The 18,037-nt window shown below is 28.6% G+C and overlaps 1 protein-coding gene across 1 annotated transcript in view; it reads left to right on the plus strand.

Moving 5' to 3' along the window:
- LOC108692525 (SPARC-related modular calcium-binding protein 2) overlaps positions 1–18,037 on the plus strand; it is a 28,013-nt gene that overhangs the window by 5,291 nt on the left and 4,685 nt on the right. Inside the window, exons 5-7 of the mRNA XM_018200820.1 lie at positions 13,090–13,176; positions 17,412–17,636; positions 17,731–17,903. Of these exons, the coding sequence (XP_018056309.1) occupies positions 13,090–13,176; positions 17,412–17,636; positions 17,731–17,903 (485 nt within the window). The remainder of the gene's footprint in view (positions 1–13,089; positions 13,177–17,411; positions 17,637–17,730; positions 17,904–18,037) is intronic.

Here is an 18,037-nt window from a genome sequence, read left to right on the forward strand (position 1 = left end):
ATGTATTTGTAAATGTTAAATATTACAATTTTAATATTTAAATAAATAAATAAATAAATAAATATTTGTATAACGAAAATTTTTAAAAGCTAAAACTTAAAATTAATTATTCAAATAAAAGTACATGTTGGGGAAAGATGAATTTTTTAATCTTTAAATAAAAATAATTCATATGTACATTTGTGATGAAGTCTACATAACTTCAAAAGAAATGGAAACATGGATGTCTTTTCGAAAGATATAAAAAACAAATCAAGAAATACAGCTAAACATTTTTTTTTATTTTTTTGATAGTCTTACAGTCAAACTTGAATAAGAATCTTGTTTAAAGTATTTTTTGATGTAATAAAGTTTTTGAAAATCGAGAAAAATTTTAGCTATAATCTTTTGACTATTTTTTAAAATTGAAACTTGAAGCTAATATAACGTACATACATCCATGTTTCTTAGATTTTAATACTTTAATAACATATTCAAGGAGAAAACAATCGACTTGGGTCATGTCCCTTGTTAGTTTCTGTATTCATGCTGCCTCATATCGTTTATTGCCACTTACATAGATTTTTTATTAGAAACCAAATTCTCATTCGTAGCGACTCTTTGACTTCCCTACACATAGACTAAAGGCTATGGCATACAAAAAAAAAACGTAAGTATAATAGTAATCGACAAGTCAAAATAGAGACGTATAGGCAATAATGTATGGCAGTAATGTAAAGTAGTAGTAAATACAAAATATTGATTACGCTTCTTATTGCTTAAGTTTTTTTGTATGCCATAGCTTTTACATAGTCTGCATTTTGTTATTTAATTACTGCGAATATTGAAAATTTTTATAGTTACATATACTAGATTTTCAGTATTTCAGTGCAGTGAGAACGGAATAAAGTGGTTGAAAAAAAGTAAATTCTCGCTTATATGCAGCATGCTTCAAATATTTTGTTTCCAAACGAGATTAAAAATTGTGTAAAAAGCTGATACTATACTTATAATTGTGCGGAACATTTTCTCAAAGATATATAAGTGCATTAAAAATATTAGCATATATATGAGTACATGTACATATTTATGTGTCTAAGATTCTGGAGCTTATTCAGTAGAGTCATTAGTAAGGCCGGAATCAGACTATGCATTGAAGATTGAGATTGAAGATTGAAATTTAAGCAATCGAAACAAAATAAGGAGCTAAAATTTCTTTGTCCTTATTGGTCAAATTTCAATTTTCAATCTTCAATTTCAATTTTCAATGCGTAGTCTGAATCCGGCAAAAGTCGAGTTTGTTAATGAAAAGAATCTACAAATTGTTTTTGTCTTTACAAATTGTTTTTTAGTTAACATTCCTCTAACTATAAAGGCTGACTCGTTTTTTTAAAACTTTTAAATCTATTTGATTTTACTAATTGGTTTTCGTGCCTTCCTCCTCCTCATTTTCTCCAATTAAATTCGAGCGGTTCAAAATGTGATAGAGAATTAAACATCGAAAAATCATATTTACGAACAATTGAGATGTTATTCTCTCTTATATTCCGTTCTATTACGTTTGATTTTGAAGACATCATGTATATTAAGACTGATATGTACGAAACACATGGAAAAAGATTTTATAGATAAAAATTTTATGGCATTTAGTTGAACTGAACAAAAGAGAAAGAAAGGATAATACTCATTATTTTTCTGATGAATGTAATCAGACGAAGGAGGAACGTCATTTCGGCATCTAAATCGCGACTTAAATTAACGATAATACCGCTGTCTGCAACAGGATGTCACGCCGCCCGGTCAAGGACCATATGTATGTACTGTGTTGTGTCGACTAGCTTAACATTCGTAAATCCTGCCGGAAGTTGCCTACACAAATGCATGCGTGCGACCGGCTGCTAAGGAATTGAAGTAATTGACCTCATGTATGTACGAGCTAAATTCTCGCCCATGCGTCATGACGACATGATTATTTGCTATTTATGACTGTCTAATATGTAACGTGTAAATCGCTGCATAAATTTCTCTGTGTTATTTCTCGATGAGCTAGTCAAGTCGCAGCAAAGTCCGTTTATAGCATTTAAATGAGTAAAGTAAAAATTTCTAAAGAAAGAGATATACATCTACTTCATTCTGACATATATATATATATATATATATTAACTTAAAATGCTAAATATCTCGTAAAGCTAATAATTTTTTTACAATCGCATCTTAATATTTTTAATAATAAGAATATAATGATAAAAGGCAAATAAGAGTCGATCTTTAAAATGTAACGTATAAAAATTATTAATAGGAATTAAATACATATACACAATGAAAAACAGAGATATTATTACATTTTTCGGCTCTTATATTGAGCCATCTTCAGATATTATCCTCTTCACATCTTACATTAGTTATCGTCAAAGAGATAAAAAACATGATGTAATGTGTTCCAATTTATGTAGTGATCTTGATGAATGTTACTTAAAGACATCAATTACTCACAAACGATTAGATGATTGTTACGGAATGATGTTCTGATCAGAAAGATAAATTCGTTCACCAATAAATAGATAAATAATTTGATAAAATAAAATTTTTTCTAAAATTATCTTTTTTATATTCTGTAAAAAGTATAAGCAAACAGTGTCATCTCGATGAAACACTCACTATTATGATCGCAGTTATTGTTTCGTATGATGAATACTTTGTTAAAATCATTATGTAAAAGTATATAGAATATAATGACAAATATGTCAGTCAGATAGACGATAAATATATTTCACAGTCAATATGAGAACGAAATTAATTTTATGCAAAGATCGAATCATCTAGAGATATTATTTGAACGTTATGTTAACGGCACGACAGACTGTCACTATCTGAGAAACAATTAATAGATTGACAAAATGATTCGATAAGAACAAAATCAAATTTTGTTTATAATAAATGTATACGCTTTGTGAAGACCTTCGGTGTCACATCAATTTGAAAATTGAGATTGTTTTTCTGCTTTTTGATATTTAACATTTCGGAAATTAAACATTTTATTATAACACGGGTCTTTATCTAATATCTGTATGTTATTTCAGTTCATCAAAATTATGTGTCATCTGTATTCTATCGATGATTACAGAACGGGTAGATGTATTCCAACGAATATGATTGCGATGTTCTGCAATTCTGGTTTTAAGTTGTCTACCTGTTTGTTCCGACATATGATGCATCATAATCGTTGCACATGATTTTGTATACCATATTGTTCTTTGAAAGATCTGGTTTAGAATCCTTTTGTACCTTGATAAATTTGCTCAATTTATATTAAACTATAATATAAGACTTTGATGTCTTCTCTATTAAACTTATTGAATTTATCGGTTATCGATGGAATAAATGGTACAGTAAACATCATGATGTAGTAACATTTGATTCCTCATTTTTATTATTACGATCATGTACCGTTGCTCCTCCACGCTGTATGTTTCTGATTCTATCATTGCATCAAAAATGAATCTTTTGGGATAATCATTCTCAATAAGTATATTAATTATTGATGTAAGATCTTTTTGATAAAATTTCGAGTCAGACAATAGTAAAAGCTCTGTCAACCAAATTAAAAATTATCCCTTTTTTCTGGGAGATGGGATGATTCGAAAAACAGTTTAAAAATCATCCTGAGAATGTCAATTTTTAATATCAATTAAAGATTAGATGTTTATTTTTGATCGTGACATCAAGAAAGTTTAAAGAATCTAAACCTACTTCTAATGTGAATTGTAGTCATGAGTGAAAAGAATTGAAAAAGAACAAATTAATTTCAGAAAAAGGAACAGCAGCAAATAGATCATTAATGTACCGATAATAAAAAGAAATTGACAACAATGACGTTTTCTCTAATTTTTGCATTAATAGATCTGTAATGATGGGCAACAATAGAGATTCCATGGGCATGCTGAAATTCTGTTTATAAATAGTATTATCGAATATAAAATATGTTGAATCTAGAATGAACCGAACTCTGTCAGGAACTCTGTCTTAAGTAGTCACATTTAGTTAAGTAGGTCACATTTTTTGTAAGATGAAATTCCAATTTTCATTTGCACAATTGATAGCCACATCTAATGGAATATTGGTAAAGAGAGATACAACATCTAGTGAGATTAATTTGAAATTGTTATCCATTCTTATTCCTTTTAGATTTTTAACTAATTGAAAGCTATTTTTTAGTGTAATTATTAGTTTTCGAACATGATGTGAAGATATGAAGCTAATGAATATAACGGACTACTTATTGATGATACAATGATTCTAAAAGGACAATTCGGTTTATGAATCTTTGGCACGACATAAATCTTCGGCAATGTCCCATCACTCCAGCAAACGAGAATGGATTGAAATGAATTGAAATGGATTAAGATTTTCAGAAATATTCACGAATGTTAAAATGAATGCTTTTCAATTTTCTGAATACATTTTTATTCATTTATAGGAATTGCATTTATAGGAATAGAGCATATCTCTATGCCTTTCTAAAAATAATATTAGTTTTTTTCTGTGCACACAAATAATTGTGAATACTGTTCAATTCAAAATTTTGAATAGGAAATGCAGTTTTTCAATCCAATTGAATCTAATTGAATCCAATTGAATCCAATTAAATCCAAAAAAATGTATTCGCTATTTAAAATGTGCATTTGAATAGAAAAAAATTTCAATCCATTTTAATTCATTCTCAGTTGTTGGGACTGTAGTATAAATGAAGCTCAATGAAGCTCAGCATTAATGAAGCTCAATACAGACGATTATATACATCTATTATAAACAAAATTTGATTTTGTTCTTATCAAATCGTATTGTTAATCTATTAGTTCCTCAGATAGTGACCTGTCGTGTCGTGCCGTTAACATAATGTTCAAATAATATCTCTGGATGATTCGATCTTTGTATAAAATTAATTTCGTTTTCACACTGACTATGAAGTATATTTATCGTCACGTATTTGTCATTATATTCTATATATTTTTAATGATTTTGACGAAATATTCATCATACGAAACAATAATTACGATTATGATGGTGAGTGTTTCATCGAGATGTTGTTTGTTTATACATTTTACAGAATATAAAAAAGATAATTTTTGAAAAAATTTTATTTTATCAAATTATTTATTTTATCTATTTATTGGTAAACGAATTTGTCTTTCTGATCAGAACGTCATTCCGTAACAATCGAGCATCTAATCGTTTGTGAGTAACTGACTACTAACGTCTTCCATGTAACATTCAAGATCGCTACATAAATTGAAACACATTACATCATGTTTTTTATCTCTTTGACGATAATACTAAACTAATGTAAGATGTGAAGAGGATAATATCTGAAGATGGCTCAATATAAGAGCCAAAACATGTAATAATATTTCTGTTTTCCTATCATGTACGTATTTAACTCCTATTAATAATTTTTATACGTTTATATTTTAAAGGATCGGCTCTTCTTTGCCTGTCTTATATAATTATTAAATTTTTAAGAGTTCTTGATTGTTTTAATACTTTTATGAACAGAATAATAAGATTAATTGATCATCAATCAATTGATGTAAAGAAAATACATATAAAGTTGCTTAAAAAAAATATGTAAGCAAAATGGATAATTTTTCAAATAAATAACTGTTTTCTTTGCCAATTAAGGCTCCTGACTACTCAGCCAAGAATTCTGTGTTGACGGTAGCGACACAGAATCAGACGGCGGTCTGACGAAACCAGTAACACACATATTCAAGCACGAGTCCATGCATATGTGCTCGCCTTCGGCAATGAGACAGCGAACTTCTTTTCACACTACTCGTTTGTTTCAAGCGACAGAAAATGATTTCTCGTCAATCTCATCACTCGATGACCCCACCAGCAGCAATAAGGGACAAGGGGCATTCTAAATACATATAAATTTTAATAAATTATAGTGATAGATATTCCTCCCATTAATCTAGAATAATATAAATCATATATGTTAAAACATAACAGTTACGAGATATTTAATTGTTTACGATTTTTCATGCGTTATATACCTGCTTCATAAACTCGAGTAACAAGAATAGTTCAGTAGAAGTAGAAGTTACTGGAAAAAAATTATAAACCAGCATTTCTTTTCACGAAAATCTTCAAAAGCATCAGAAAAAAAATGCATACGTTTGAGATTTGAGACTTGTGAAAAAAATATGTGAAAAAAATCAAATAATTGCAAAAAGCACGGTTTTCACTTATAAAACGGAAGACATTGATTGTATAGAAACAGGTTCCATAAAAAATGAAAAATGTAGATATTCAAAATATTTACAAAATGAGATGTGGAAACATTAAAACCGATCTATTAATTAAGTAGAAAAAAAATTTTAAATGGCCGTTTTTTCATTCGCTCTCTATTCATTGAGATTTAAACGCAAAACATCTTTGAAATTCTCGTAAAACGTAGTCCTCGTAATGACGAACAAATCTAGCCCTGAATAAGCCTGAAATATTCATTAGTTCTTGCAAAAAGCCATTTGTTCACTAAAAATCTGCCTGCGAAAAACTTATTTACTTACATATTTGAGCAGTCGCACAGCAATTTAGGGCTGTTTTTCTTCTTCAAAAATTATACTATTACATTTAGTAATAAAATGATTTTTTGCAGTTAATTATTATAAAATGAAAGTTAAAAAACGAGCACACAACCAATACGCCAGTTATTTGTTGTAATATCATATATTTAAAATAATCATTACAAATTGAAATTCATAGACGATTTGGCCGATATTTGGTCTTCTTCGGTATGTTCTACTGTATAATTTTAAGTCGGAAGTTAAATAAATTTAAAAATTATAACAGATTAAATTTCAATCCCAATTATAATGTGCGATAGTCAGTTAATATAAAAAGTTGAGTCTATGAAACCATATAAAGTTCTTGAAATAATTGATTTTTGTGTGACTATTACAATGTTGGTCTTATTAATTGCAAATCCTATCATAAAGAATGTCCAAGTTCTAATTAGAATTTACATAATTATAAAGTTATAAAGATTTTTTTAATGATTATAAAGATAGTACAAACGATTATTTAACATATCTTTACTCAAAATAGGAGTTATAATTCACTGACAATTTTCTCTTTATAGTTTAATTTGAGTTTTTAAGAATTGAAAAAACTTTCTATTACGTTACTTGTTAACAGAATTTTTAGATTTTTCTTCTGGATTATTGGCTAAAAAAATTAAGAAGGGGAAAATTAGAGGAGTGGGATGGAAATTGTAAGTAGGAGGTTATTCGTTTAATAGAGGCAAGTATAATTCCAGTAATCGATCGGTGTCACTTTGCTTATTCAATCATGATCTTTATTTTTTAATATGTATCATCTCAGAAATTTTTCTTTTGTAATACGATGATTCTGAATCTAAGATTAAAATATTGTTCCAATCTAAGACATGATCTTTGTTTAATTGATGCAAGATATAACAGATAATAAATTAGATGATTTATTAATATCTGCTTTGTGTTCTTTGATTCGGATTTTAAGTTTTCTTTTAGTTTGCCCCATGTAAGAAGAATCACAATTTTGATAATTTATTTTATATATTACATTGCTATTATTTTCTTTTTTTAACACGTCTTTTCCGGTTTCAATGAATTTATCTAATTTGTTCATGAGTTTATATGCAATATTAAAATCAAATTTATGAGATAAACTTTTAAATTTTTCAGATATTATATTAATATAAGGAACAGTAAAGAAGCTTTTTGAATTGTAATTATTAAAACTGTTATTATCAGATATGTTTTTTCCTCTCTATATTATATTTGTATGAAAGTAATTTAATTTTGCTGTTTATCGTGGCAAAAATAAAATCCAAAGGATAATCATTATCAATTAATGTTTTTATCATATTAGAGATGTTTTCATGGAATTATGGATGTGACAAAAGTAATGTCCGATCGAATTGTCCCATTATAACTACTCTTTTATGATCTATTGGATGATTGGGAAGGAAGTTCAAGTATCTTTCTGAGTTAATCGGTTTTTTGTATATATCAAACATAATTCTTCCATTCTCAATTAACAATTTAACATCAAGAAAATTGATACTTTCACTATCACTTCATAATCAACTGTGAATTTAATTCTATTATGATAGTTATTAAATTTGTCTAGTATTGCATTAATTTGCTCTTCTGGTGCGATATGATATCATATCACTAATATGATATCATCTACATAATAAAACAATAATAAAACAGAATGGATGTGAAAATATCAATTTTTAAATCATTTAATACAATATTTGTTATTATAGGAGATAACGGAGTTAAAATTGTAGTAGAATATGCTGAAGAAGGCCGAATAGCGACCGAAACGTCTATGAATTTCAATTTGTAATGCTAATTTTAAATATATAATCGCAACAAATAACCGGCTATTGGTTATGCTCCTTTTTTAACTTTTGTTTATAAGTATTTAGCCATTATTTACTTCTACATTGTATTATAAAATGACTTTGAAAAGTGAGTATCTTTTTTTCGTATAAAAAAAATGAAATAATTCCGTTAATATATATAATATCATATAGCCGTGTGAAGCATTCGACAGCTGACATTTTTTTAAAAACGAAAAGGATACTCTCCGATTATTAGGAAACCGAGAAAACAGAAATTTAAAAAAAATTATTGTGGCTCTAATTTTTAAGATTAAAAATTCCGTCTGACATCAATTTGTCAAGGAAGAATTGAATTTGTTATTAAAAAATTCTTGAATCTTTTGCTGTCGAAAAAGTTTGTTTAAAACCATTGGAAAGAATGGAAAGTTGAGGAATATGAGGGCGGAATGGAGAAGATCGAGCCGTTCGGCAACTCGCGCATTTCTGATTTCATACGTTAAAATTTGCTAAATTTACATTTTCTCAGCAATAAATTGACGTAGAAACATGATTTTTTTAATCTGGCGTAGCTCGACGAGATATAAATAAATAGCTTAACCTAATGTTTCGCAAAGTAATTATAACTATTTTTAGTTTTAGAAATTTTTAGTTCTTCTTTTCTTGAATTTTTATTTTTTCGGTTTATTACTAAAAAATCACATTTGAGTATGGAGTGCATGTTTCATTAATAAATTTAAGTCACATGAACTACGTTTCTTTATTTAATATGCTATAAAAAGTGTCCAATTGGACAATTATAATAAATGTACGGAATTATTAGTACAAAATTTTTTGCGAATTTAATTGCAGATGCAAATATGACATATATAAAAAAAACAAATAATTAATAATTAATTTGCCAAATGTTAGCGTAACTGTTGAAGAAAGATAGTTGCAAAATGTATTTTTCATGTAACACTTCATGTAACACTAATTTACTTTTATATTTGCGAAAGTTCGTATTATATCTTCAACAATTATGCTAACATTTAGTAAATTATTTATTACAATAATTATTTGTTTACATATGTCATATTTGCATCTGCAATTAAATTCACAAAAGAAAAATTTTGTACTGATAATTCCATACATTAATTGTCCAGCATATTAAATATAAAGAAACTCATTTAAACGATTTTTAGTAGTGATTTTTTTAGTAATAAAAGTAAAAATAAAAATTTAAGAAAAGGAAAACTAAAAATTTCATGATTACAATTACTTTGCGAAACATTTGGTTAAACTATTTGTTTATATATCGTCGAGTCCCAGATTAAAAAAAAAATCATGATTCTACGTTAATTTATTATTGAAAAAAATGTAAATTTAGCAAATTTTAACATATGTGCGAGTTGCCGAGCGGCTTCTCCACTCTGCTCGGCGCGCTGCCACCGCGTTCTTTGCGTTCCTCAACTTTCCATTCTTTCCAATGGTTTTAAACAAACTTTTTCGGTAGCAAAATATTCGAGAATTTTTTAACAGCAAATTCAATTCTCCCTTGACAAATTGGTGCCAGAATTCTTAATCTTAAAAATTAGTCACAGTGATTTTTTGAAAAAAAAAATTTTCATCTCTCTACAATAATCGGAAATAATCTTTTTTTTTAAATTTGTAGAAAAATATCAGCTGTTGAATGCTTCACAGGGCTATTTAATATGATGCATATTAACAAATTAAAATTATTCCATTTTTTTATATTAAAAAAAGATACTTATTTTTCAAAGTTATTTTATAATAGTTTAACTGCAAAAAATCATTTTTTTTATTAAATGTACGTGATAGTGCAATTCTTGAAGAAGAAAAATTACCCCTGTAAATTGCTGTGCGACTATTCAAAGATGAAGAAATTAAGTTTTCCGCAGACAGATTTTTAGTGAATAAATGGTTTTTTGCAAAACTAATGAACATTTCAGACTCGTTCAGGGTTAAATTTGTTCGTCATTACGAGGGCTATGTTTTACGAGAATTTCAAAGACGCTTTGCGTTTAAATTTCAATGAACAGAAAGCGAATGAAAAAAACGGACGTTTTTAGTGTTTTATATTTTTTTTCTACTTAATTAATAGATCGATTTTAATGTTTCCACATTTCATTTTATATTTCGAATATTTACATTTTTCATATAGAATTTTTTCTATACAATCAATATCTTTCGTTTTATAAGCGAAAAACGAATGCTTTTTGCAACTATTCGATTTTTTTCGCAAATATATTTTCTTCAAGTCTCGAATCTCAAACATACGCATTTCTTTTTTGATGCTTTTGAAGATTTTCATGAAGAGAAATGCTAGTTTATAATTTTTTTCCGGTAAAATTTTACTTCTACTGAACTATTCTTACTATTCGAGTTTATGAAGGATGTATATAACGCGCATGAAAAAATAAACAATTAAATATCTCGTAAATTGTTGCGTTTTACATTAACATGATTTATACTATTCTGGATTAATGGAAGGAGTACACTATTACTACAATTTATTAAAACTTATATGTCATTTAGAATGATCTTCGTCCCTTGCCGTGGGTCGCCGAACTGGCCGAACGGTCGAGATTGCCGAGAAGGCATTTTCGGTCGTTTGAAACAAGCGACTACTTGAGAAAGAACTCGTTGTCTCTCGGCGAGTACACGTATGTGAGCTCTTACTTGTATATGTGTTACAGCGCCATATGTATGTTATAACGATAAATGATTGAGCTTGTGGCGTAGAAAAGTGACGTTTTGACGATGAAATTTATATTGCATGCCATTTTGTTATTATTTGCTTAATTATGAAAATGTGACTTGTCTCATACTTATCAAAGTCGTAATTATCGATGAAAACTAAAATTATCTTGGAATTTTATTAAAAGTATATTTTACTCGTTTCAAGAGCTGTCAGATCGTGTGTTTCTGCCTAAATATAGGCTCACTTATGTGCCAATTTTCATCGATTTTTACAAGTGTTTTAAAGCAATCTCGTTATTTTGTTTCATCCAAATTGTCTTTATTTAAAAATGGCATACAACATAAATTAACGTGTCATTCTTCGCTTCTGACATCACGATTCCAACATGGCCGCCGCGATTAGTCATGGAATTTTAATTCCTTTCATTAATATTCTGTTTATAGAAGTACGGTTTGTGAAAAAATAATGATATACGAGATACTTAATATTTCATTTGCCAGCCGAGATCAAATATCTCGTGAACTATATTGATTTTTTGACATCTTTATTTTGATATGTCTTTCATATGCAGAATTATTAAAAGAATCATATTATGTAAAAAAAAACAATCTCGATGTAATCTCGGCTATTTAACAAAATGGAGATAATTTTTTGATATCTACATCTAGAAAAAAACAATTAGAATCTCCCTCGATCCGTTTTATTTTCATTTGAAATATTCTTTCGTATCAAAAATAAACGAAATATTCAAGATGTTCAATTTAAGTGGACCCTCTTGTATAAGTAAGATACTGGTTGGCTGAATGATATGAGTGATATGATCTATTATCGTTTACGTTTGTTTTTTATCGCTGAATTTCGCAGACGAGTGTAATTCGATCGGTCCTTGAGACCCAAAGGATACGGATCAAAATGAGTCCTAGTTTTTGCATCCTTCGCAAAAGAAAGCATCGAAAGCACTGCACACACTTTTTTCTTCGAAAAAATCTATTTCGAATGACGCAACTTTTCAAAATTCAACTTTATTAAAACTTCTTGTCATTTTTAATAACGATTTTCAAAGAACTGAAAAAGAGGGCAGTATGAGGTCAAGCACAGAAGACATCGCGCAAATAATATATCTATGAAGTGTGAAACTTCTTTATTCACTAAAACGCGCTTACATATTTCGGCTCACTTTTGAGTCTTCCTCAGAGACAACATAAATTAACATATACAAAAATTGCGAATAAAAATTATCCTATTATGGTGAATCCCCCTACATCGAGAATTCAAATGTCGGAATTAAAACCAAAGAAAGTAAAAGAAAAAGGAAAAGAAGAGAAAAAAAAAATTAAGAAATATCGTAAAACAGAATGGAGAACTAATTTATCAAACAATTTTATGATTATAATTAATCGAACGATTTTTCTTTTTTTTAAATGAATTACAGACTAATACTATTTATATCACATATAATTTATAATATTTATATCAATAATTTAATGCGCACCTTGATCAGTATATTTATGCATATTTTTACCTCCATTGTTATTAATTGGATACTTATTTTATATTGAAAGTAATTATATTTAGTATCAAATATAATATAACATTTAATAAACGACGACTTTCCTCAATGTGCCGTATAGTATTTAAAAAACTATAAAGAGTATTTTTTCTTTAACAATTTGAAAGAGAAAGAAAGAGAGAGAGAGAGAGAAAGAGGGGAGAGGAGTAGTGGGAGGAAAGGAGAAAAGCAGATAAAGAAAAAAATCAATTAATTTTCTCGTTTCACAATAACCTTTAGATAGTGGGAGTCTATTTAGAGGGAGGGGGCTCTATTAAAAAAATCTTAGTATATCTTTCCTTAAGTAAGATTTTATTATAATTTCATTATATATTCTTTGCCTCAAATTCGAAACTCTATTTCAATGCCACTATAGTGGCTTTCCTATCCTTAAAAATATGTAGACCTATCCTTAAATATGTAGAAAGAGTAAACTTGTAACAAGTTTATGTATTTTCTTAGTTTTGAAAGGCAGCCCAGCCATTGGAAGTCCTATTCAATCTCTACCGTTTAATGATGATCATTCAGATACTAAGGAGGAAAGCGATGGTAAGTATAATTTGTCGTTATAACAAGTATATGTTTTAGTTTTTTTTATGGAAAATATATGGACATACACTGAAAAAGAGTCTAATTAGTTATAATTACACCAAATATTGAGTGAAATAATTTTCAACTGAATGTTGAGGTAATATAATTAAACATAATTTTACCTTTGTAAATATTTAATAAGTATTTATACCGTTGGTAATACCGTTTATTGGTAATACTTATTAAATATTTGTAAAGGTAAAATTATATTTAGTTATATTATCAATATATTTAGTTAAAATTATTTCATTCAATATTTGATGACTATAATCAGACATTTTTTTATGAATGTATACATCTCGACAACTAAATAAAGAGAAGATGATTTTGATTGTTATATAAAAGATGATTTAAGGCGACATTTATCTATAATGCGATCTTTTTAAAAAATTTGAACTCAATGTTTCCTTTAAACATACACTAAAAAATTTATAAAAGATGCAAACATATTAATTGTCTACGAAAACTGATGAAGAAAATTCTACTGTATGATACTCCAAAAATTCATAATATTAATAGCCTCTTTATATCGTTTGGCTTGCTTTGTTGGTAAAATTGTAAGGAGGAGTCGTATCACATGCAGTTTTGTTAAAAATACCCGACAATTAATCAATAAATTAAAAGTATGACATTACAAGAAGATATTGTTTTAATATCTTTAGATGTATATAGTATCTCTATTCACTAATCTGTAGAATTATATTAAAAGTATTGAAAAGAAGTAGTATGTATTTTCTTCTTTCTCAATTTGATAATGAAGTTCATACTGACATTTAAAAAAATTTTGATGAAAGTTTTGATGAAAGAAATCCGATGAATACATCTAATATTCAAAAAAATAAATGAAAATACATTCGAACACACTTCATGTTTATTAAGAAATGAACAAATACTTTTAAAGCAATTGTTTAGAATTCATAAGGCATAAATAAAAAATATATTTTGGACAGTAAAGTATATGTTTTCACAATTTTTAATGACTTAGATACGATTATTATTGTTTGCTCCAAGAAAGAAGTCTATTAAAGGCTGTAGCGCGCAAAAATCGAAATTGCTTAGAAATAGTAGCGTAAATAAATCTAAGATATGCATATATTGTGCATAGTTAGATAGTATAATTTTCAAATTATAAACGATTTAGAGACGAATATGATTGTTTGCTCCAAGAAGTAAGTGCCTTAAGGGATGCAACACAAAAATGGAAATTATTTGATTTTCCAAATCAGTTGTTATTAACATGGGGGGAAGGGGGAGGGTTGAATAACAGCCTATTCAGCCCTCACAAAAAAATGTTTTTTTTTTAGTTAAACGAAATGAGCGCAAAAATTTTTTGCATATTTTGAAAGCGTATGAATAGCGCATTATATAATTTATTCATTAAGATTTGGTTAAGTTGGGGGAAGGGGGAACAGCTAGATAGACGTAATTGTATTGTTGCATGGGTTTCGACTTTCCAGGCGAAGTGACTTTCAACCTACTTCCCCCTCCCCTGCCAAGGACGTACAATTTTTTATACAGATATTACTTTGCGTGAAAAGTTGCACATCTCTTAATGCACTAATACAGTGCGCACAAGCCGAATGCGTGGCACTGAAAAAGTTCACACTGAGTGCGCACTAGTGCAGTCTGCCGAATTCGCTATTAGGGGCTCCGCACAATAAATCCAGACAGCACAGTAACGTTTTAAAAATATATTTAAAACGTACATATTGGACGTTTTGGAAACATATTAAAAACATCCAGATTAGATCCATTGGATATTTAAAAAATGTTTTAAAAAGTCCAATGTTACCATTTTGGATTTCTTAAAAATTTTCCATTTTAGATCGCAATGGACTAGACTAAATTAATTAACTAAATTAATAAATTAATTATTAAACAAATTTTAGATCACAATTAAAACAAAATGATTCTTATATGAGTATTATTATTGATTAATATTTTATTTCAGAATACATATCATAAAATTATGATAAAAAAAAACATTTTTCCCTGAATTCGGGAACTAATTTCATAGTGCTTTGAAACGGTCTTATCCATCCGGTTGCATATTGCCATCCACTATCTTTTGATTTCTGAAATCGTATGGAAACCGCTGCACTTCGATGATCCATGAATACCTATATAATCATGGATGTATAATTATGATACATCTGTTCAATATGGACCTAATAGAAATTTGTGCAGTTCAATTGAACATCCAATCAATTACTGTTTAATATTTAACCTTAATATTATAACGAGTATTTTCAGATTAGGAAATACACTGTATTTTCATAGTACCAGTTATCATATATATCTCGTCTTCGACTAGAAATCTTCACAGTCTCTCTCCTATCGATAATAGTACGCCGTATATTGATACGGTACAAGTTATGTATCATAATGTATCTAAACAAGTACCAATGTATCTAAACAGTATAGATACTTTTGTGTCGTTCAAAATTTTCAACACGACAGATGTCCTAAGGACGTCCATGGGACATTCAGAAGACGTTCGTACATACTAACAAAAGTGAAACTTCTCGTGCAATCTTAAAAAAATTTTTGTCAAGTCAACGAAAAACACGTCGCGAACAGATTTAGAAAATTTTTTGCAGGAAATGAACATTTTTAAAATGTCCAAATGTGAACATATTTTGCGTTGCGTAACGTACGTTTTTAAAATATTCGTATTAAGTCCATGGACATTCGGATTAAATAAAAACCAGATTGGACATCCAATAGACGTTGTATGCTGTCTGGGAACTACGTAAAAGTTTAGTCGTAAGTATAATAACTCTAGAAAACAGAGATGAACCATTAACGTTTGATTGACTGTCTAAATCATGCGATTACGACGCCTTTTTTTCATTGTACTCACAGTTCACACATATAGACTAATAGCATTTTTTTGAGAAAACTGATGCAGCACTAGTGCCGTGTTAGATTTAAATGAAAAGTGCATTAGTGCAATAATAGTACAGATTTAGTGCGGTTCAATGAAACATATCATAAGATATCCAATTTATTGACATCCATTTTGTAAGAGAAAAAAAGAAAAAAGATGGTTCTTTTTAGCATACAAGAAATTCAGCTAAAAAGAACAGGCCTATTGAAGTTGACGAATAAGCGCGCGTGGAACACAACTGAAACATTTAGATCATGTTAAAGCGTTTTTTTCATTATTCTTTGCATTTATTTAACTAATTAGTTAAAAATTATTTAAAATAATTGTTTTACTTTTGTTTTAAAGGTTTGAAAATTATTTAAAACATCAAATTATTTAAAAATAGTAAAAATTATTTATAAAACGTTAATATTATTTAACAAACATAAAAAAAATTACTTACATATTTTTTGAAATTTGTTAAACCATTTTAATATTCAAATAATATTTTGTTTTATAAACAATTTTTATTGTTTTGAAATAATTCGCGGATGTTTTAAACAATTTTCGAATAAAACAAATTGATACATTTTTAAACAATTTTTAACTACTTAGTTAAAATAATGCAAAAAAGTAATGAGAAACGCTTTGCAAGTCTCTGAAATGCCTCAGATTAATTTCGGTTGTATAGACCCTGACCGTAAATTCCACGCGCGCGCCCATTCGTCAACTTCAATATCTCACCATTTAAATTCTACTGATCGGATCGCTTTTTGATATAGAGCTTTTCATCTTAGAGTTTCACGCAGAATATGTTAGTAATTGGCGGTATTGAGACACTCTGTATATTGCATTACATATACGAGTCCTACTCGTCACATTCTATTTTGTGTAATGCGTTCTCTCTTTCGCACATGTATACAAAATATACATCTGAGAGGGGCGCCCCTATTAAATAAAAAAATAAGATAAAAACAAAGAAAAATTCGCTTATGATTCAAAAAAGTGATAAAATTAACTGCTGCTTTCTTCTGTTCAAAATGTAAAAAAAATATTTCCCAGATACCAGGACAATTTTAACAATTTTAACGATTTTCGAATTCAGCAAGTAAAATTGAGTAAGAAAAAAAGGTAACAATAATCCCTGCGTGCTTCTCAAATCGCCTAAAATGCACCAACTCCTTTTCCTGTTTACATATTTTTCTCTTTAGATTATCCTATATTAATTTTCTTATTATTGTCAGATAAGCCATATACAGCGCATTTTTTTGCAAATTTCTACGTATAAAATGGATCTTTTATTAATTTTTTTTTTCTTTTACAGCAAATGATTGCATATCGGATAGAAGATCAGTGTTGGAAGATCAAAAGCGAGAAAATTTGTACGTTCCACAATGCATGTCCGATGGAAGATATCATCGAGTGCAATGCTATTCGGGTTACTGTTGGTGTGTATATCAAGATACAGGTAAGCCAATACCAGGGACATCCTCGAAGGATCGTACACCGAATTGTAATCCAGTTCCGACTCCCAGCAGACCTATGAAAGGTAATTAAAATAAAAGTATTTTTTCTTGAATTATACTCACATATGTGTATTATTATAAATTTCAAATCAAATAATAATTCTTTAATGTTTATAGGATGTCCAGAGTTAAAAAAACAATTATTCCTTCGAGATCTGATGACTCTCATGCAAGAAAAAATGGAAGCTTCCAACATCGATTCTAATGAAACTACCGTTAAATGGCAGGCTTCTAAGGAGGAAAGAATAGCAACTTGGCATTTTGTAATGCTTGATAAGAATAAAAATAAGGTATTTTTATAATATAAGTATTCAACAAAAGACAATCGTATTTTTCTCTTATTAATATCTATTAAAGGAGATATATGTGCGTGCGTGCGTGCGTGCGTGCGTGCGTGCGTGCGTGCGTGCGTGCGTGCGTGCGT

This window comes from Atta colombica, unplaced genomic scaffold (genome assembly GCF_001594045.1).
Source record: "Atta colombica isolate Treedump-2 unplaced genomic scaffold, Acol1.0 scaffold76, whole genome shotgun sequence".
Classification (NCBI taxonomy): domain Eukaryota; kingdom Metazoa; phylum Arthropoda; class Insecta; order Hymenoptera; family Formicidae; genus Atta; species Atta colombica.